At 40.8% G+C, this 22,324-nt stretch overlaps 1 protein-coding gene across 14 annotated transcripts in view; it reads right to left on the bottom strand.

Moving 5' to 3' along the window:
• TTLL5 (tubulin tyrosine ligase like 5) overlaps positions 1–22,324 on the bottom strand; it is a 307,882-nt gene that overhangs the window by 90,879 nt on the left and 194,679 nt on the right. For all 14 annotated transcript variants that reach the window (XM_043920806.1, XM_043920805.1, XM_043920814.1 and 11 more), the window contains one exon: positions 9,094–9,289. In XM_043920806.1, the coding sequence (XP_043776741.1) occupies positions 9,094–9,289 (196 nt within the window). The remainder of the gene's footprint in view (positions 1–9,093; positions 9,290–22,324) is intronic.

A 22,324-nucleotide genomic window follows, 5' to 3' on the forward strand; every position in this document is an offset into this window, starting at 1 on the left:
CTATATTAACAGTGCTTTAAGAATCAGATTTCTATGAAATCTATTGCAAAAGCAAGCATAGTACTAATCATGCCAAAGTCACTGTGGTATTCACATCTATAGACAACTGTCATGTTTCCTGATAGTCTTCTCAAAAAAACCATCATAGAAAAAAAATTAAAAAGTATGACCAATAACAAAAGCAGGGTTGAAAGGACAAATTGATCATTGAAGAGATAATTCCTATGTTATTAATAACAACCCACACACTGAATCTTCAAACTTATAAACCATATTTCAAGATGCTGCAAGAACAATTCCACTACTGGGCATATATCCTGAGAAAACTGTAACTCAAAAAGACACACATATGCCCCCACATTCACTGCAGCACTATTTACAAAAGCCAGGACATGGAGGCAACCTAGATGTCCACTGACATATGAATGGAAAAACATGTGGTACATGTATACAATGGAATATTACTCAGCCATAGAAAGGGACAAATTGAGTCATGTGTAGTGATGTGGATGAACCTAGAGCCTATCATACAGAGTGAAGTAAATTAGAAATAGAAAAACAAATACAGTATATTAGTGTATATATATGAAATCTAGAAAAATAGTACCGATGAGCCTATTTGCACAGCAGGAACAGAGACCCAGATGTAGAGAAGGGACTTGTGAAACAGTGGGGGAGGGAGAGGGTGGGACAAATGGACAGAGTGGCACTGACATATCCACACCACCACACGTAGGACAGACAGCCAGCGGCAAGTTGCTATAGGGCACAGGAGCTCAGCTGGGTGCTTTGTGATGGCCTGGCAGGGTGGGGGAGGGGGGTGGGAGGGGGGCTGCAGAGGGAGGGGCTGTATGTGTACACACAGCTGATTGACAGCAGAACCCAACACAACATTGTAAAGCAATTATATTCCAATAAAAAAACAAAAAACTCAGCAGTCCCTGACACTGTTCCTAAATAATAAAAGTACCACAGAAGGTAGGGTGTGGGCATTTCTAAGAGTTTTAAGCTCTGGAACACCTTTTTAAGACATTCCTTTAATTAAGAATTTGAGGTAACCAGGATAACATACATTTAGCAGACCTTTTCTTTTGCAAAAGTGTATCTGCCTAGCAGGAGACTAGTTAGATTACCTGAGATTAAGTTTTCAAAATAGTTTTGTAAGTGTCAATGCAAGTACCTGTTGAACATATGAACTGCAATTTAAAATGTAATAATACATCTGTGTGTACTCAGTCATGTCCGACTCTCTGTCCATGGGATTCTCCAGGCAAGAATGCTGGAGTGGGTTGTCAGTGCCCTCCTCCAGGGACTCTTCCTGATCCAAGGCTCGAACCCCCATCTCTTACGTCTCCTGCATTGGCAGGCGAGTTCTTTACCACTAGAGCCAGCTGGGAAGCCTGATAATATATCTAACTATTGCCTGCCTGAATATTATCAGAGACAGAGCATAGAGCATGATAGCCAAGTCCTTCGATGCTGGAGGCTGGCAACCCTGGACTCAAAAACCCCAGCTCCTCTAATTATTTGTTACTTTTGTGAGCCTGGGAAAGCCACATACATGATGCTCTGTTTTTATAAGAGGGCAGTTGTGAAGATTCACTGTGAAGATTCACTAAACCACTGCAGGTTTAGTGTTTGGGCACATGAAAACATCCTGAGGAATATGATCCTCATGAAAACCCACAGATATGCATTATCATCACCATGTTAGAGATGAAGAAACCAAGGTTCAAGAAGGTTTAAAGAGCTTGGTGCAGGTCATAGGCTCAGGTTGAAACGGGATTATCTGACTTCACAGCCTGTCCACAGTGCCTATTTCTGAACCATTGAATGCAGTTTTACATGTATTATCACATATTTTGAATGGAGTGTCATTACAGAAGAAGAGGTTAGTTTGGGCAAAATCCGCTAAATCGAATGGCTCTAAGACAATCATAATCATAAACAAGCTAGATGAATTGCCAGTAAAGGTCAGAAGGGAATATAAAATTGAACAAAAGATCCCCAAACCAAATGAAAACAACACAAAGCAAAAGAGAGCAGCAGGAGGTTAGGAAGTTCAAATTAACCTGCTCCAGGAACTTAAGCACTGGCCTGAGGTTGGGCCCAGACCACCCCCTGATCCCCACGGCCAACTGTCCTCCCAGATACTCTTGTTGGAAAGACGTAGAAAGACTCCCCCTGCAGAGCTGGTCTGCCTGCTGGCTCTCCCTGGGTCAGGCTGAGGAGCTAGCATGTTATTGCTGGCTGCCTGGAAAAGCCCGAGTGCCTGCTGCCTCCCCCTCCCCCACAACACACACACACAGCGCTGAAGGCGTGGAGAAACAGCACTCACTGCTGAAGCGGGGGTGGGGGGCGGTGTGCACGCACAATTTTTCTAGACACATGCAATGAACTTTTAGGAGCAGAATAACAAGACTTGGCTGGGTTTATATGGGAATCCTTCCCACACCTGTGAGGCTGTGCTTATATACACACACACAGTTAGCAAAAAGCTCATTACACATGGCATTCAAGATGTCTCATTACACACGGCACTCAAGATGTTGCTATCGTACTGAAAGACCCCTTCAAGTGAACACGGAGCTGCCCCCCGCCCTGCTTGTCTCGGGATGTTAGTCTCTATTGGCCCTCACCGAATCTAGCTTAGGTGAAATTGGGCACCTTAGGATGGGGAAGGCAGGCAGACAGAGTGGAAGAACAAGAGGAACTGAGGATGCAAGATTTTCTCCTACCCTGAGTTACTCTGCAAAGTTAAAAATTACGTCTACTAAAAATTGAAGGGCTTTGGAAACCAGTGAAAAATTAAGGTGTAGTTAAGATCCTCTCTCCCCCTCTCTGTTGTTAAAAGAAATTTCAGCAGTTCTGCCTCGACCATCAAAATATCCTTAATTTTTTGGCTTTTGGGGCTTTTTTTTTTTTTCTCCCCAGACTGGAGTAGGTAGAGGAGAGTGGGAGGGCCAGAGGATGGGGGTTGGGAGCAGAGCTTTAACAAAGAATCACTTTAACAGAAACTCCTGAGTAATCGCTCTGCCCTGGGCCAAGAATAACATCAGCTCGATGTTGGCAATTAGAATCAGGTCAGTCGGGCCTCACAGCTGGTGCAGCCCTCCTTGCAGACCCCAGCAGGGAGGGCTACTCATGCTGATGTCACCAGCAGTCACCGCTGCCCAAGAAGGTCCCCCAGCTCAGCTGACAGAGAAGTTTTTTTTTTTTTTAATCCTTCTCCTTCAAGGGCAGGAAGCCAGTCTGAGAAGGAAGTGGGAAGCAACGAGGGAAACCAGAGAGAAGACACACTGGGATACATCAACACGTAGATTCATCGAACCACCCCGAGATGGCCAAGATCCCACAACTTCCTCAACCATCCTGGAACCCGTTTTAAATGAATGACTATACCTAAAGCACATGAAATAGTGCTTGGACCACCGTATGTGCTTATTAAGTGTTGGCCATTCTTACTAAAAGAGAGGGAGGAATCTGTGCCGTTACTTATCTCTCGTCCATCATAAAACTGGAATCCTGAGAGCAGTGGTGGCAAAATGTGCCCTGATAAGAGGGGTGAGCAGGACGTTTCCAAGTGTGGGAAACTCATTCATAAGGAAGCTGTGGTAGATGAAGTGAAAAAGATGGAGACAAAATTCCTATTAAAAAAAACTGCCTGAAGTTTTATAAGGGCAACACTAAGCTTAACAAAACCAGCCTCCCTTTCGAAAGACAGAGGACAAATAATGCAAAGGAGATACTTCTAATCTCTTTCTCTCTAGCTCAGTGGTTCTCAGAAGAAAAGTCTTAGCATCATCTGGGAACTTGGAAATTATTGAGACCCATCCCAAACCTATTGAATCAGAAATGGGGTCAGAGAAGCAACTGATGTTTTAACAGACCCTTCAAGGGGTTCTGGTGCTCAAAACCAAGGGTTTGCAAACCAGGGCTTGCAGGCCAAATCCAGCCTGCCGTGTTTTCAGTTTTTAAATAATTTATTTATTTATTCTGTTTTGGCTGTGCTAGGCCTTTGTTGCTCCGCACGCGCTGCCCCGAGCTGCGGTGTGAGGCTTACTGCGGGGGCTTCTCTTGCTGTGGGCAGGGCTCCAGAGCGCGGGCTTCAGCAGATGAGGCTCCTGGGCTCTAGAACACAGGCTCAATAGTTGTGGTGCACAGGCTTAGCTCGTTCTGCAGCATGTGGCATCTTCCTGGGTCAGAGAACGAACCCATGTCTCCTGCACTGGCAGATGGAGTCTTTACCACTGAGCTACCAGGGAAGGCCCCTGCCATCTGTTTTTGCAAAGAAAGTTTTATTGGAAAACAGCCATACTCATTCATTTACATGGTCTATGGCTATTTTCCTTGGCAGAGATGAGTAGTTACCACAGACCCTATGTACAGCTTGCAAGGCCTAAAGTACTTACTTTATGGCCATTTATAGGAAAAGCTTGCTGACCTCTGCTCTGATTCAGAACCATGTTTTTATAAAGTGCTCATAGTTTCAATTTTATCTTATTTTGTTTATCATGTTCTCTATCAAATGACTGGATCATACCTATTTCCTTGTACCTCTGGCCCTGGAAGCCTCTGCCAATGGCTCCAGGTGATTTTCCTCTCCCAGGTCCATATTGCAGGACCAGTCTTTTGTATGAGTGATTCAGTAACACGGCAGTTTCTAGACTTATGATTGAAATGCTGGACAGAGATGAGGATCAAAGCTTACACTGCATGAATGGTTAGTGATGCCCATTTCCAAACTCATATCCTGAATCATTTTTCCTTCCTGAAACCTTCAAAAAACTAAGTGCAAAAAGGATAGAGAGCTATCTTTGAATGCAATGCAAGAAAGGCTGCATGATTTTTCCAACAATATTTTTAGGAGATCACTATGAAAGATACTGTCCATGTAGAACAGTAGACTAGAATACAGTATAGTATGTGTGTGTATTAGTCGCTCAGTCGTGACTAACTCTTTGAGACACCATGGACTGTAGCCCTCCAGGCTGCTCTGTCCATCGAATTCTCCAGGCCAGAATACTGGAGTGGGTTGACATTCCCTTCTCCAGGGGATCTTCCCTGCCCAGGGATCGAACTAGGGTCTCCTGCACCGGAGGCAGATTCTTTACTGTCTGAGCCACCAAGGAAGCCCCACAATACAGTGTAAGGTCTCTTTTAATGTCCTATTCCATAAACATATTTCTCTTGTGAATGAATACTAGGTAAATCAGATTTCAATTCTATCCACTGCTCTCAAATAGGAGCAGGAAATGGCAACCCACTCCAGTGCTCTTGCCTGGAAAATCCCATGGTCAGATGAGCCAGGTATGCTACAGTCCGTGGGATCGAGAAGAGTAGGACACAACTGAGCGACTTCACTTTCACTTTTCTCTTTCATGCATTGGAGAAGGAAATGGCAACCCACTCCAGTGTCCTTGCCTGGAGAATCCCAGGGATGGAGGAGCCTGTTGGGCTGCCGTCTATGGGGTCACACAGAGTCAGACACAACTGAAGCGACTTAGCAGCAGCAGCAGCTCTCAAACAGGCAATTAACCAAACTGTTACTTATATCAATGGCTATCTACACTTTAGCAACTTGAATCCAAAGTATAAGAAGTTCATCAGAGAAATCATCTCTATCTAAAGGGGTTAACCCAAGGACAAACATACAGGACACAGGGAGAAGGCAAACCATGTTTCAGGCAATCATTTGGCTGTAATTTACAAAGGTCAGGTCTAGTATAATCACAAGGTGAGCTAAAAGCAGAGGCTTAAAAATCTAATAGGGCTTTGCTCTTTCTGTGGAGTATTTCTAAAAATCCTCTGAAATAAAGTGCTCTAAGTTAACTAAATATTCTTCATGTTAGAACATTTAATAACTTATTTGCTATTTTAGTAGTTATAAACTCTTCAAGCTAATAGAATGTAGTTTCTTTCACTCTCTCCCACAGCCCCAAACTTCACCCCTACTCATTTTTACCTAAATCAACTGTGGATTAGAAGAACAGGGGGAAAAAATAAAATGATGTTATAAACATATATAAAATTATGATAAATGATGTTCTGTTCCCTCTCCAGGAGACACGAGATTAACTCCCTTCTTGGGAGTTCTGACTTCTCCCTACAACAGGTATTCTGACAGATTCTAAAAAACATATTTTCCATATACTTCATAGTTCAGTGAAACTAGGTCAGTATAATCCTCAGTGAAAAAAAAAATCCACACAAGAATAGCAGTACTCTGAGTTTTCAAAGGAATGTGAGTTGCTGGAAGCTAATCAAAAGAATGAGAAGGACTTAGAAATGAAGCAGTTTCTAAAAGTGAAAATCAGCAAAACTGTCTTTTTCCTCAAAACTTTCAGTGCTCTGCAATCACCTCCTTTTTTTTTTTTTTAAATCATCCACCATTTCAGGGTATGGGAGCATTAAAAGGGACCAACTCTCTAGATTCATTAGAGCCACAGATTCTACTCAAATAAGGGAAATACGACTATGTATATTTCCACTATCCAGCATCTGATTAAGTTGGCATTCTTAAGTAATCCGAACTTCATGGGGTTCAGAAGTTTAAAAAGTTTTAAGAAATTTACACAGGTTAAAAAAAAACAACAAAAAACCCCCCAAAACTAAGATATACTGTGGGAAAAAATAAAAAATAAAAATGGAGTTGTTGCTAAGAGTGTTCTCTAAAATGAAGCTAGGAGGCCACTGAGGAAGTGGCCTGCACATCTCAGCAGGAACGGAATTTGAACCTCGACCGCTCCTTGTCTTAACACAGGCATCCAGAACATCTGCCCAGTGTTCCAGAAACTCAAGATGCTTAGGGGACCCTTATCCTCTAAGATAACTTGTGACAGTCTATTTATTTATTGGTCCCTTACCCTAAAATGACTCATAACCACCTATCCTTTAAGGACAAACATTTCCTTCCGTGTGTCAGGGTTGCATGGAACAACTCTAACCCTGTGGCTTTGGCCTTGAGCCCCTGACGCTTTCTCTTCCTGGGAATAATCTTTTGGTATTACCCAAATCTGTCTCCTGAACCGGAATCCTGAAGACCCTGAATGAAGCTCTAGGGAATTCCCTGGGGTGGGGTGGGGTGGGGGATGTCCAGTGATTGAGTCTCCCTGCTTTCACTGCCATCTCTGATCAGGGAACTAAGATCTCCAACAAGCCAGGCAGTGCCGCCAAAATGGGAGGGAAAAAAAAAAAAGTTCAAAAACTGGCCTAAATGTCTCTGCTATCCCAGTATTATTTTTATTTACTAACTTTGGCTGCAGTGGGTCTCCAGCGCATCACACAGGCGTCTTGTGTTGTGGTGACGAGGTTCTTTAGTTGTGGTACAGGGCTGTCTAGTAGGCTTAATTGCTCCACAGGAGGTAGGATCTTAGTTCCCTGACCAGGGATCAAATCCACATCCCCAACAATGGAAAGTGGATTTTTCACCGCTGGACCACCAGAGAAATCCTCCACAGAGACTGTTTAAATAAGGAAATTTCTACATGACAGAGAGTAGTGGGATGATGCTGTATTCCAGCTTTACAGATAAGAACTCAGAACTTTTCTCCAGTAAAAAAAGACTTCACAAATGCCCGCACTTCTGATTTCTTGATTACAAAGAATTAACATAATATACGGGCTTCCCTGGTGGTTCAGACAGTAAAGAATCCGCTTGCAATGCGGGAGACCTGGGTTCGATCCCTGAATTGCGAAGATCCCCTGGAGGAGGGCATGGCAACCCACTCCAGTATTCTTGCCTGGAGAATCCTTATGGGCAGAGGAGCCCGGTGGGCTACAGTCCAGCAAAGAGCTGGACATGAATGAGCAACTAAACACAATATAATATACAGATTATACTACCACAGATAAAGATTTTCAAGTGATGAATGATACTGAAAAAAATAAAAATTCCTATGGACCTGGATGGTAGTTGAAAAGACAATAAAGATAGCATAATAATTGTTTTATTAGAAGAAAAAGAAAACTTTGGGAATGTTACCTTTGAGTGAACACTAATTTTGCACAAATTAATGCACACTACATAGTACATTTTTATAAAAGCAAATGACAAGAGATTAAGACAATATATTTCTTCACATAAATATCAGGGAAGCTCACAGAACCAGTATGGATTCATCCAAGCAGAATATGAAAAACACGGTGAAGAAAAGTGAAAGTCACTCAGTCATGTCCAACTCTTTGCTACTCCATGGACTACACAGTCCTTGGAATTCTCTAGGTCAGGATACTAGAGTGAGTAGCTATTCTCTTATCCAGCGAACCTTCCCAACCCACGGATTGAACCAGGGTCTCCTGCACTGCAGGCAGATTCTTTACCAGCTGAGCCACAAGGGAAGCCCATGATACCAGGGGAAAATGTGGTAACTGATTCTAATGGTAATCCCAAATCATCAAGAAAAATTTAAGTCTCATGACCTGATTTTTTGTGTGTGAAGTCATCCTTTCTCTATAATTGGGGCCACACTGATACATTAGTGCAATATACTTATATAATTTCCTTACACAATATACTCAGAAGTTTGTCATTATAGACAGTGAGTAGGGAATCAATATTTCAGTAGCATGTAAGTTCCACTGCAACCAGAACTTTTGTGTCTATTGTCACATCTTTGTGTACAAACTGTTAAACCAGAAGACCAACAACCGAACAAGACCATTTCCTGTAAGAACTTGAATGTTATTCATTTCTTGAAAATCTTGACAGGCCATGAAGGATTAATGTGTGCTTTTATAGACCAAAAAATTATTTTAAAATGCTGGCTTTTAGGTATCTGGGAATTAGATCCTTTGGGAAATCACTGAACAAGATCAGGCAATAGAAAGGGTAAATATTACAAAAGAGATTTTTGTGCTGAAACTCTGAAATGAAGGAAAGGATGTTAAAACTGGTTCAGCATCACCTTTCGACAAAGCCAATGGATGGTGTCAGAACATTACTTCCCTGTTTGTAGGTTTCCCCATGAACCAACCATTCAAGCCATGGTGGCACTGGTAAACTTTTGAGAGGCTATTTCCACACTTCCCATGAATTTATTAAACCAACAGAAGGAAGATACCAGCACGTGGAAAAGCCTTATTTTGCATTACCTGGTGCCGCGCTCGGCTCTGGTCCAGAAGCTGCCGGGACTGAAGCTTTTGCTGCTCCAGCTGCTGCAGGGCAAAGTGCAGCTGGTAGCTGCCCGCCGTGGGGTGGTACTTGTGCTGCGGGACCACCCCTGTAGCCTTGCTGTACGCGTTGTTCTCTACCTCTCCCTCCCAGGCAAAGCCACCTGTCTGGAGGCTCCTGAAGAGAAAAGAAAGCAGATTTCTTAGAGTGGTTGTTGCGTGAACAATGAAGGCAAGGAGAGAAACACCTCTGTTATTTTTCCTTGATAGAACTGAACATAGTCTGGAATTACAAATCTGACTTGCCTACCAAACTGCAGCCCCATGAAGACACAGGTGGGCGACTCTGATTTCCATTCTATTCGCAGCGCTTGTCCTAAGCCTTGGCACGGGCTGTTAAATAATTAACATAGCCATTTTCACTCCCCTGTAAGGAAATGGCAATCCACTCCAGTACTCCTGCCTGGAAAATTCCATGGACAGAGGAACCTTGTAGACTACAGTCCATGGGGTCGCAAAGAGTCGGACACGACTGAATGACTTCACTTCTAATGGCCAAAAGGACCCCCTCAAGTGGAGCCTTGAGAGCTTCAAATGCAGGAGGGCAAGTTACTTGACGGCGACAACAGAAGCACAATCATCTTAACGGCGACTTCAAAAGCATATGGGTGAATGATACAAGATTGTTGGTTTTCCTTAGCCACCTATCGCAACATATCTGCTTATATCTCATATCGTGGGACAGCATAACTGGTGTGAGAAGATACATTTTTTTCTTATTCTGAATTCATCTCATCTGGGTTCCCGGCCACACTGACATTTAGCTTGCACATATTTAAGACATTATTGCTAGATGAAATAAGCCAGCCAGAAAAGGACAAATATTGCATGATCTGTCATACATTAGTCAAATTCATGCAGACAGAAAGTTGAATAGTGGCTGTCTGGGGCTGGGGAGACAGGGATGGGGAAGATGTTGTTTAACGCGTATTGTGTTTTAGCTTGGGATGATGACAAAGCTTTGGAGGTGGATGGCAGTGATTGTTGCACAATCTTGTGAAAAAGTGAAAGTGTGAAAGTGTTAGTCCCTCAGTCGTGTCTGACTCTGCTACCCCATGGATTGTAGCCTGCCAGTCTCCTCTCTCCATGGAATTCTCCAGGCCAGAATACTGGAGTGGGTTGCCACTTCCTTCTCCAGGGGATCTTCTTGACCCAGGGATCAAAACTGGGTCTCCTGCATTGCAGGCAGACTCTTTACCACCTGAGCCATCAGGGAAGCACAATACTGCAAATGTACTAAATGCCATTCAACTGTACACTTAAAAGTAGCAAATTTTATTATATGTATTATTTTGCTCCAGTTTTTTTTTTTTAAGGTCTCCATTTATTTTTAGAATAGTCTTATTTGTAAATCCTTCCATCTCCTTAACACTTTTGGCTATTCAACTCTGAACCACCTTTAACTACCTAGTATTTTTTTTTTTTCTTTTCCTTTTAGAATTACAGTGACCAGAAAATTGTACACAGAAGAAACATGAAGAGCCTCATGGTGAGGTACCTTATCCCAAAACTTTGGTGAATAGGGCTTAGAGAAATAAAACAGTGCCTAATTCAAGAAACCTATTCATAGTGATTTAAATCATCATGTTATTCTTTCCTTTGTAAATATCCTTTGCTGTTAATGGTCATTTCAGTGGCAGAGATGCAACAACACTGGGGTGAGCTGACGCAGATCTTCCTGAGTCCTGACCTACCGGCCACCCGGTTATTAACAGTCTGGGTCCTGGTGACCCCAACAGAGCTCTGGGTGGGTGGTGGGTGGTGGGTGGGAAGCTAAGTGGGTTGTCTGCTAAGGCCAGAAGCCCACACCCCTCTCTTGCCAGGGACCTCTCTTTTCCTCTCTCCCAGCGTGGTCATTCCGGGTTTGGTTTCCCTACCCCTCAAAGACATTCCAGACACCTTGTTAAGGGAAAGTCCGTGTAGTGTATTCTGAAGTCCATGGATGAAAGGTTTTCTACTCGTGTAATCTCACCTCTGATATGTCACATCCCTTGCACACCTCCCTCCCACAGTTTGGCTCCCACAGGGCAGCTGCACCATCACGCACTTTCAGCTACTTTTCCTGGAGAACAGCACCAGAAAGCTCAGAGCTTACTTATTATTAGCTTGCTTTCCTTTTTTTTTTTTTTTTTTGACATTTGATCTTCCTGATCCCTCCTGAATTGCCTCAAGGTACTAGTTGCTAGACACGATCTTCCCCAAGGGGCTTCTGGAGATGTGGAGAAATGTGGAGACCAATGATCGTGGGTAAATAAAAACTCCAGTATGTGGATAAAATGTTAATGTTATTCACAAAGCAAAGTATTGAGTGGGAGTCAAACAGGAGTTCCAGAGTTTGGAAGGGAGGGGCCAGAGGAAACGACTATCTCTCTTCTTAGTGGGGGAAGAGAAAAGCTTACTAAAGAAGATACAACAAATAGCAACGGGAACTGAGGGAGCTCTGAGTGGAAGGGAGGGCAATGGAGGAAGGCATCCAGGTACGACGAAAAGCAGGAGCAAGCCAATCCAGTGAACACAGGGGAAGAGACAGATGACGCTGCAGGAACTGCCTGCTGAATGACTGAGCTCCCCATGCCAATTAAGGCAGGAATCTGAATCTAGAGTGAAATTATCACTTATGATAATTGGACCAAAGGTCAGACAATTCATCGATTGTGATTCTGCTTCCATTCCTGGTCTGCTGGTTACAGAAGGTTCTAGCCACAAGAAGCTGTCCAGACTCAGGGATTCAATACTAAAGGGTTTATATAACAATATAGCTTGTATTTCAGAATTCATCTTATGGGCTAGATAAATTGGTTTCATTTTCTAAAAGCTGTTTTAGGGTCTTCTCTGGTAGTCCAGTGGCTAAGACTCCGTGCTCCCAAAGTAGGAGCCCAGGGTTCAATCCCTGGTCAGAGAACTAGATCCCACACACCACAACTAAGAGTTGGCACACTACAATTAAGATTCTATATGTCACAATGAAGATCGAAGATTCTGCATGCCGCAACTAAGACCTGGGGCAGCCAGATAAACAAACAGATAAATAAAATATATTAAAAAATCGGTAACAGCTGATTATGCCTGGAACCAGTGCTGTTATTATTATAAAAACTGCTTTAATAACAAATATTCCTAGCAGGCATTGACTTTAATGTCTTCTTGTAACCAGAGAGTCTTATTTGGAGATGACGAGGGACAGAGTCTTAGGTGTATGGACATGAAGCAAGTGTCTGTCGATGTATAAGGGGCAGGACAGTAGGTAAGAGAAGATCAGATGAGGGCCTTTGGATAAGAGAAGCCTTATCCATCTGACTGCACACACATTGGGCAGGCTGCAACGAGATTAACTTTTAAAGTGAAGGCTGTTTTTAATCTCATCAATAACAAAAGCACAGTCTCCAACTCACAAAAAGAAGTTTCTGCAGTAAGTAGAGGTTTTTGGCAGAGAGGAAGGCGTTTTCACAGGGCAGCACTGGGTGTGTGTACGAGTGCTCCACGGGGTAAGGCAGTGTGGTGAAGACCACGAGAGACCTGCCTGCTTTGAATGCCAGTGGGTGCTTCTCAGACCGCAGCGTCTCACAGTTAAAGCACAAGACTTCGGGGTCTGCAATATGCACGTGTTGTCATCACTGACATGGAGGATGCCAGCTACACTGTCACTTGGGTTTGCCCCAAGTGAGATTATCTATCTACATAGTCCCTTCCATGGCAGCTACGAGTTTCTCAAATACATTTCCTCAGTTCAGTTCAGTCCAGTCGCTCAGTCATGTCCAACTCTTTGCGACCCCATGAACAGCAGCACGCCAGGCCTCCCTGTCCATCACCAACTCCTGGAGTCCACCCAAACCCATGTCCATCAAGTTGGTGATGCCATCCAACTATCTCATCCTCTGTCGTCCCCTTTTCCTCCTGCCCTCAATCTTTCCCAGCATCAGGGTCTTTTCAAATGAGTCAGCTCTTTGCATCAGGTGGCCAAAGTATTGGAGTTTCAGCTTCAACATCAGTCCTTCCAATGAACACCTACTTCCACCAAAATTTTGAGATTTAGTTATTCTTTAAAGTTCAGTTTTTATGTTATTCTTTGCTCAATACTAAAATATTATACACATTCCCTATAAATAACTTCCTTATACTTTTATGTTATAGAGTAGGATAGACAGAGTTAAACGAGTTAGCTGTGAGAATGCTCTGTTGAACATTCGATTCGAATTCAGAGATTCAAAGTGAACTATGCTGTATTTTGCCCTGACTACCTATGTAGCTAACAGCCAACAATACAGCAAATTTCTCTAAACCATGCTTTCTTTTATTAGCCTAGTCATTTAGAAGGTTGTTTTTCTTACTTTCTTTAATACTCTGTAGCACTGCAGGACTAAATGTTTCTCACCATCATTCCCTTCCTGTAACATGTCCCACCCCTCCAACTTCTGGCCAAAAGGGCTGTATCTTTCCCTTTGGTTTAATGTCTGTTCCATCAAATGGATGCTGGTTGTCAGGACCTCAGAGGAAACTGGTAAAATACACAGGTCTTTAGCAAATCAAAATCTCCTGAGCAGGCTGTTGCCCTCTTCATAAAGATATGCCTTCAGTGTCACGATTTCCCAAGAATAATATGATGTCTCAAAAGAGAATATAGGGTAGGGATGAAATGGAGGAACTCGAGAGTTGTACAAACAATGTGATTCCGCAGTCCACTTCCCCAGTTCCTTCTACCCAATCCAAACAAAACCTGAGCAACCATGTATAAGGACGCCTCTGTCCTCTTGAGGATGTTGGCAAGTGTGCTTTCATCTGTCCTGATAATGGGAGTGGGGGATTACTGACATTTAATAGGTAGAGGTCAAGGGTGCTAAATGCCCAAAAATATCAGGGAAGTCTCAGCCCTGTGCTGGGAAATTATGCCACTAATGCTTTTAATGAGAAACAATGTTAAGACTGAAGGAGGTGCTTTTTGGAAAGAATCTTACTATTTCTTCACAAGAAAGAATATCTACCCACTTCCATGACACTATACCCACTATAGACAGTGGAATATCTATCCATGGAATGTACAGATATTCAAGGACAGCAGAGGCTACATTCTCTTTGCCTACAAATTTTCAATCTCAAACAAAGTAGTCGTGGGACACAGTAAGTGCTGGAAAGGTGCTGCAAATGCCAAAAATCCTGCAAATGAGGGAAGAGCTCCCACAAGCTGTCCCAAAGCAGTGCCGGCCAGGGACTTCCCTGGTGGTCCAATGGCTAAGACTCTGCACTCCCAGTGCTGGGGGCCCAGGTTCAACCCCTGATCAGGGAAATAGATCCCACATGCTGCAACTAAGAGTTCACATGCTCCAACTAAAGATCCTATGTGTCACAACTAAGACTGGTGGGGCCAAATAAATAAATATATTAAAATGAATAATTAGAAAACAAAGCGGTGCTGGACAGAATAAGGATGCTACATGATCAGAGAGGCATTACAAATAGTGGTGGGGAACCCCCGTGGCTATGGAGGTTATTTTCAAGGGCAAACTGGTGTGATTCTGCATGGAATGTTGTGTGTCCCATTCCTGATCCTTCCCAGGGCAGTTGGGGTTGGGTCATATTCACAAAGACCAGATGGCTGAGAAGAGAACAGACAGGGCACACTACTCTGGCTTTTATTACATCCAACTTCTCTATGGTTTATTATTCTTAAACTTTAATCTGTAAAATGGGGATATGATAATAGTACCTATTAACATTTCATAGGGTTATCATGCAGATTAAAGAGCTAAGACAAGTGAAAGTACAGGCACACAGGAAGAGTTCCAAAAATATATCACCACTATGACTACTACCATTATAATTATTCTTCTCCCTCCTAAACAATTCCATTTCCCTGCTGCCCTATAGTTCTTTGAGGTATTATAGTATATAGAAACATAAATTTGATCATTTTCCACCAGAGGATTCTGTGTTACAAAGTTAGCACAATCTAGTTATGAGTATTCATTGTGAGGTCAAAAGTGCTCCAAGTTATTAATACTAAAAAGGAAAGCCTTGATGTACAGTGCATCCAAAGGATTATTATAATTGTATTGTCATTCCTTATGTTGAGGACTGAGACAAGTTATTTGGGGAGGGATGGATCCATCTCCTCTTCAATCCACTAAATAGTGAAGGTGGGAGACTTGCCTGGTGGTCCAGTGCCTAGGACTGCATGCTCCTGATGCAGGGGGCCTGGGTTCGATCCCTCATCAGGGAACTGGATCCCACATGCTGCAAAACTAAAACCTGGTGCAGCCAATAAACAAATAAAAATACTTAAAAAAATAGTGAAGGGGGCACCTATATAATCTACCCTTTTTAAGTAGTCAGTTTTTTGCTCAAACCTACTTTCCGATCCTACATCAAAGCCAGTCATCTCAGAGACTGAAAGTGTGATCTACAAGCAGCCATCAGTCTACCTTCTACTCTTCACTGGTGATCTCAAACAGAGGACTTTCTGTTTATACTGCCTGTTTCTGTCCTAACATTCTCCCCAGTTTTCTAACATGGTTTCCATCCATGTAAATATAATGGCTTCCTTTTTCTATTCTAGATGGTGGTCAAGGGAGAGCAAAAGTGAACTGGAGAGGCCTCTGGGGCTCCTTAAAACTCATGATCCCAAAGGGGAGTCCTACCCTCCACTTTCAGAAATAATGAAATAGCTCTCTATTTTATCATAGCTCCTGCATTCAGATCTTGGATATAACCTCTCTTGTAAATAAATGAAAGGTAAAAAAACAGAAAACATTTAAAAGTTTCTGATGGACTTCTGCTTCTGAGCAAGTAGAAAGTCACTTATACCTTGACAAAAATAATAAGCTGAATACACTGCTAAATTATACTTACTTCAAAACCAACAAAATGCTGAGGATCAGTAAATCTAAATGAATATAACCACAGGAAGTGACGAGCTCTTTGATTTTAGACAGGATGGTCTCTGGGAGGAGGAAGAATGGAAAGTGGCAAAGATGGGACCTATGGCTCTACCAGCTCAACTTCTGACAAGCTTGTAACACCTGCATGTGGTATGTTATTTTAGAAGCCCTAGCCACAGAATGAATCTGTACCCATCCATCAATTCTTTCATCAGTTTCATGGGGACACAGAAGGCTTGGGAGGGGTGGTGGTGTGTGCAAGGACTGATTAAAGCCCCTTTCAGAGAAATGATGGATATTATTCTTTGACCTTGACCAAAACTCAACAAGTAGTATAGTCTAAAAGTTAGTAATATAGAATCTGAGACCAAATCAATGAGCTTTTCATAGTCTGTTGATCTATCTAGCATTTTGAATGGATTTTTTATTCATACAAGATTTTTGTAATATACAGCATTAACCTTTAGAAATACTGGATCACAGAGTTATGCAGACCTTCCAAATGTAGACATATTTCATTACACAATATTAAAAAAAACACTGTATTTGTTAGTATCACTCCAATCTCACCAAAAAAAGTCTTTAAGTTTTAGGAAGGTGTCATATTCATAGTGCTCAATATCAGTTTTTCAGAATTCTTTGCACAAAAAGATCTTACTGGTGATACCATTCTGACCCCCAAACCAGCCAGAGGTGAAACATATCTAAAGTTACAACAAAGTCCAGACCTGGCTTAATTATCAAATTGGCTAACCCCTTCTCCCTCTTGCCTCCTTTCCATACACTGGAAATCTGAGAAAAAGATGAGCATGTTTTTTGGGGGAGGGGTGAGGTGTAAACATTATTTACTTACACCTATGATTTTACCTAAAATGTCCAGCATACAATTAATAATTATAAAAGGCATACAGAAGCAAGAAACATGACCCGTGAGAGAAAAGAGTCAGTAGAAGGACATAGAGAGGTGGTACAGATGTTGGACTTAGCAGACATGGACTTCAAAATAACAATTACAAATATGCAAGAGTATTGTGTAAAAGATGGGCAACACCTATAAACAGATGGAGGATTTCAACAGAGAGATGAAATCTGTTTAAAAAAAAAAAAAAAAAAAAAAAAAGAACTGAACAAGAATCCTAGAAATGAAAAAAATATAAAATCAGAGATGAGGAGTGCATTTGAAATGTTTAACAGCAGACTGGACACAGTAGAGGAAAGTAATATGTACAAAATTGAAATCCCAGTAGTTGAGGATAGAGGATGGGACAGGAGAAATATTTAAAGAGATTAGGGCTGGGAATTTCCAAAACTGATGGTAGACATTAACCTATAGACCTAAGCAGTTCAAAAAACCCCCAAGCAGAATACATACAAAGAAGCCCATAACCAGGCAGATCATAGTCAAATTGCTGAAACAAATCTTAAAAGCTGCCAAGGTGGTGAGGTGCTTGGTGGTAGTAGTATTATTACATACAAGGGAACAACAATGCAAATGACTAGATGATTTATTAAAAAATGACAGCCAGAAATGTTTAGTTATCTTTAAAGTGCTGAAAGGAAAACAAAAATTACAAACTGCCAACCTAGACTTAACCATTTATATAACACTCTCAATCAATTCAATCTATTTGATAATTATGGAAAACTATACCCAACAACTTCAGAATGTGTATTCAAGTACATGTGGAACATACACCAAGACAGTCTAAATGCTGGGTCATAAAACAAATCTGAATAAAAAGGAAAAGATGAAAATCACGTAGAGTATACTCTAACCAGAATGGTATTAAGAATCAATTAGCAACACACACACACACACAGAATCAATTAGCAAAAAAGATATCTAGAAAATTCCCAAATATTTGGAAATTAAATAGCATACTTTAAATAACCTATGGATCAAAGAAGAAATCACAAGAGAAATTAGAAAATGTATTGAACTGAATAGTAATGAAAATACAACCAAACAAAATTTGAATTGCAGTGAAAAGAGTCCTTAGATAGAAATGTATAGTATTAATACTATACTGATTTTACACATTGATATGTAATGTAAAATCAATGTCCTAAGCTGCCTCTTTAAGAAGCTAGAAAAATAAAGCAAGTTAAACACAAAGTAGAAGAATAAAAAATAAAATAATAAGAGCAGAAGTTAATAAAGTAATTAAACAAGGAAGCCATTAGACTGAGGTGGCATTAATGCCTTGGCAGTCAATGTAAGCAAACCAAAACCCACACTGGAGTCAATGCACTGACATTTGAGAAAATGCATTTAAGAACAACCAATCACAAACAGCCAAGTAGTCTTTTTCCAAGTAAGGCAACCACTTAAGCTATAGCCAGATAATTTGCTTACTCTGCTTAAGAGTCTGCTCTGTTAAAAAAAAAAAAGTTTTCCCCTTAGTCTCTGCCAGTGGAGCACTCCAAACCATTTTCAGTTTGAGTGAAAGTATGTTAGTAGCTCAGTTGTGTCTGACTCTTTGCAACCCCATGGACTGTAGCCCACCAGGCTCCTCTGTCCATGGGGTTCTCCAGGCAAGAGTACTGGAGTGGGCTGCCATGCCTTTCTCCAGGGGATCTTCCCAACCCAGAGATCAAACTGAGGCCTCCTGCATTCTAGGCAGATTCTTCACATCTGAACCACCAGGGAAGTCCATTTCAGTTTGGTGCTGCCCAATTAAATTCAATGTTTGTTCAAATGAACTCTTTGAAATTTTATTAATAATGTACTTTTAATACAATGAAATAGAAAATGGGCAAATAGAAAATACCAACAAAATCAAAAGTTGTCTATATGAAAAGAACTGAAAATTGATATCCAAGCAATCATAAGGGAAAAATACATATATTATTAACATCAGGAATGAAGAAGGGGAACATCACAGAGAGAATATAGATATCAAAAGTATAAGGCAATATTATGAACAACTCTATCAATTCAACGACTTAAGATAAACTGAAAAAATCCTTGGAAAGAAATCCTTTTTGAAAGGGACAAGATGAGAGAAAATCTAAATATATAAATTTGACTTGTAGTCAAAAAACTTCCTAACAAAGAAAACTTCAAGTTCAGATGGTTTCAATGAATTCTATCAAACATTTAAAGAAGAAATAATTTCAGTCTTTCACAAAATCTTTCAGTGAAGACAAGGGAAAACTTTCCAACACATTTTATGATGTTAACCTCTCTCTGATATAAAAAAAAAATTGACAAAAACATGAAAAGAAAATTACAGACCTATATGCCTGATGAACACACACACACAAAGTTTTAATAAAATATTAGCAATTATAATCAATCTATCTGTCTCATATACAGGATATATATTATGACCAAGTGGTATTTACCGCAAGAGTGATTTAAGGTTAAAAAAAAAATCAATCACATAATTTACCACATTAAGAAAATAAAGAAGAAAAATCATATGAGAATGTCAAAATGCATTGGACAAAATTTATTCATGTCTATTCACGACAGAAACTCTCAATAAACTAGGAACAGAAAGAAAGTTGTTCAATCTAATAGAGGATGTTTATGAAAAACCTATAGCTAACATGAGACTTATTGGTGAAGCACTGAGCACTTTTTCTCCAAGATCAGGAATAAAGGAAAAAATGTTTGTTTTCAACACTTCTATACAAAATTAGTAATGTAAGACCCAGTCAGTGTCATAAGAAAAAATAAAAATGCCTTTATTTACAGATATGTTTGCTTACACAGAAAACTCTACAACTTTTATAAAAACACTGCACTGGAAGAACTAATAAAGTCGGCAAAGCAGCAGAAATTAAGGTACATTAACAAAATACAATCATTTTTATATGCTAGTCATACACAATTGAAATTTCAATGTAATTATTGAAAATGAAACTTTAAAAAGTAATATAATTTACAATGTCATAAAAATATACCAACTATCTCAAAATAAAGATACTGGAAAATGTGTAAGGTTTATACATTGATTTTATGACCATTAATGAGAAATCTTACACAAAACCTAAGTAAATATATAGATTTCCCATATTCTTGACTGATTGGAAGATTCAACATTGCTAATATGTTTATTCTGAATTACAGACATTGGTTTTTCTCAGTTCACAGTTTCCAACTAGAAATTTGTCTTGAAATTTTCTATCTTTTATTCATTAATTTTCTTTATACCCTTGTTCATAGTTACAATGGCCACTTTAAAATCTTTGTCTGTTAATTCTATCATCGGAGGCTTCTAGGGATTGGGGTTGCAAAGAGTTGGACACAACTGAGAATGCAAGCACACAAAGAAAGAAAAGGGAATCACTTAAGACCAGGATTGATTCATGAAAAAATAAGTCATGAGAGACAACCTCAACATTCAAGAAACTAAGATTATGGCATCTTGTCCCATTACTACAAGGTGAAGAGATGGGGAAACAATGCAAACAGTGACAGACTTTATTTTCTTGTGCTCCCAAATCACTGCAGATGGCGACTGCAGCCACGAAATCAAAAGACGCTTGCTCCTGGGAAGAAAAGCTATGACTAATCTAGTCAGTCAGTCAGTTCAGTCGCTCAGCCGTGTCTGACTTTGTGACCCCATGAACATCTAGACAGCATATTAAAAAGCAGAGACATTACTTTGCCGACAAAGGTCTGTCTAGTCAAAGCTATGGTTTTTCCAGTAGTTATGCATGGATGTGAGAGTTGGACTAGAAAGAAAGCTGAGCATTGAAGAATTGATGCTTTTGAACTGTGGTGTTGGAGAAGACTCTTGAGAGTACCTTGGCCTGCAAGGAGATCCAACCAGTCAATCCTGAAGAAAATCAATCCTGAATATTCATTGGAAGGACTGATTCTGAAGCTGAAAGTTCCAATACTTTGGCCATCTGATATGAAGAGTTGACTCAGAAAAGACCCTGATGTTAGGAAAGATTGAAGGCAGCAGGAGAAGAGGACAAGAGAGGATGAGATGGTTGGATGGCATCACCGATTCAAAGCACATGAGTTTAAGACAGCTCTTGAAGATGGTGAAGGATAGCAAAGCCGGGTGTGCTGCAGCCCACGGGGTCGCAAAGAGTCGGACACAACTGAGTGACTAACACTTTCTTCTCACTTTCCAGGGAAGATGAGGAAGTGGAGGGAAGTCTGGAATGGCAGGACTGGGAATAGGCGGCACTTCCAGAGAGGTTCAAAGCATCGGAGGAACAGCACTGGACAGTGACTCACGGGGAGCTAGCCCACATGACGCTGACTGTGAGAACAGGACGTTAGCCCCTGGAGGATCACATAAACTGGCGAGAAGTTCTGAAGAAGTGAGAGGTGCATAAGTAGAGTGACGGCAATGATGGTAAATGGCTGAAAGGCAGAAAAAATCGTGGGCTCTGGGAGCTGGCACCAGAAGATACATTATGAAATTAAAAGTTATATATAGTCAAGTGGTCAGTGATAAATAAGTTTAGCACTAAAATGACATACTGTAGCCAAGAAAAAGTCTGCTTACAAAAGGCTTCCACTGAATGACTGAGAGCTACTTTCATTAGTGAAAGAATAAAAGTCGAATTGCATGTAGATAGCAATTTAATAAATACTATAGAAACTGTCCAGTAAGTCTTAAGGCTTGTTGTTAGTAACTGCTGACTGGGAACAGTAACCGTTGGCCACATGAAATTTGTGCCTCAAATGACTTAAGTAGAATGAATTAGAGATTTTATATTCACGGTGACAGGTGCCTTACTTAGAGAATTTTTCTTTTGGAAAATTATTTTAAAAGATCTCTAAAAATGCAAGTGTTAAAGGCTAAAAATTTATTTTTTACCTTTGAGTTTGCTCCCTGAGATAAGACTAAAAATTTTTTTTTTCTGTTTTGAATCTATGGAGTTATATTGAGATTGTTCTTTTGCAGAAAGGGCTGAAATACAATAAAGGCAGTATGAGAGGTACAGAAAAGCTCAGAAATTGTCTGGAAGAACTATATGAACTTTTGATGACCTATATGCTAGGTCAAAAAGCACAGAACTATATGAAATTATAAATGCAGGCTGATCTTCCTGCTTGAGAACAGGATGAAAAGCTTAAAAACCTTTAAATATTTCGTTTATTTGAGAGGATGAAAGGCTCTTGGGAAAGGATTAAAGAAATAATCCAAGAAAGAAGGCAAGAAGAAATAAAAGGCTTTGGATGCTGGAAAGGAATCAAAAACCAATGCAAGAGCTGGGTGGGTGAGAGAATTCTAGAGGGAGAGCAGAGTCCCTGTGGCCCTGGGTCCGCCCCACAGGTTCTCAAGCTGACGAACAGGCGCCTAAGG

Source organism: Cervus elaphus, chromosome 12 (assembly GCF_910594005.1).
Source record: "Cervus elaphus chromosome 12, mCerEla1.1, whole genome shotgun sequence".
Lineage (NCBI taxonomy): Eukaryota > Metazoa > Chordata > Mammalia > Artiodactyla > Cervidae > Cervus > Cervus elaphus.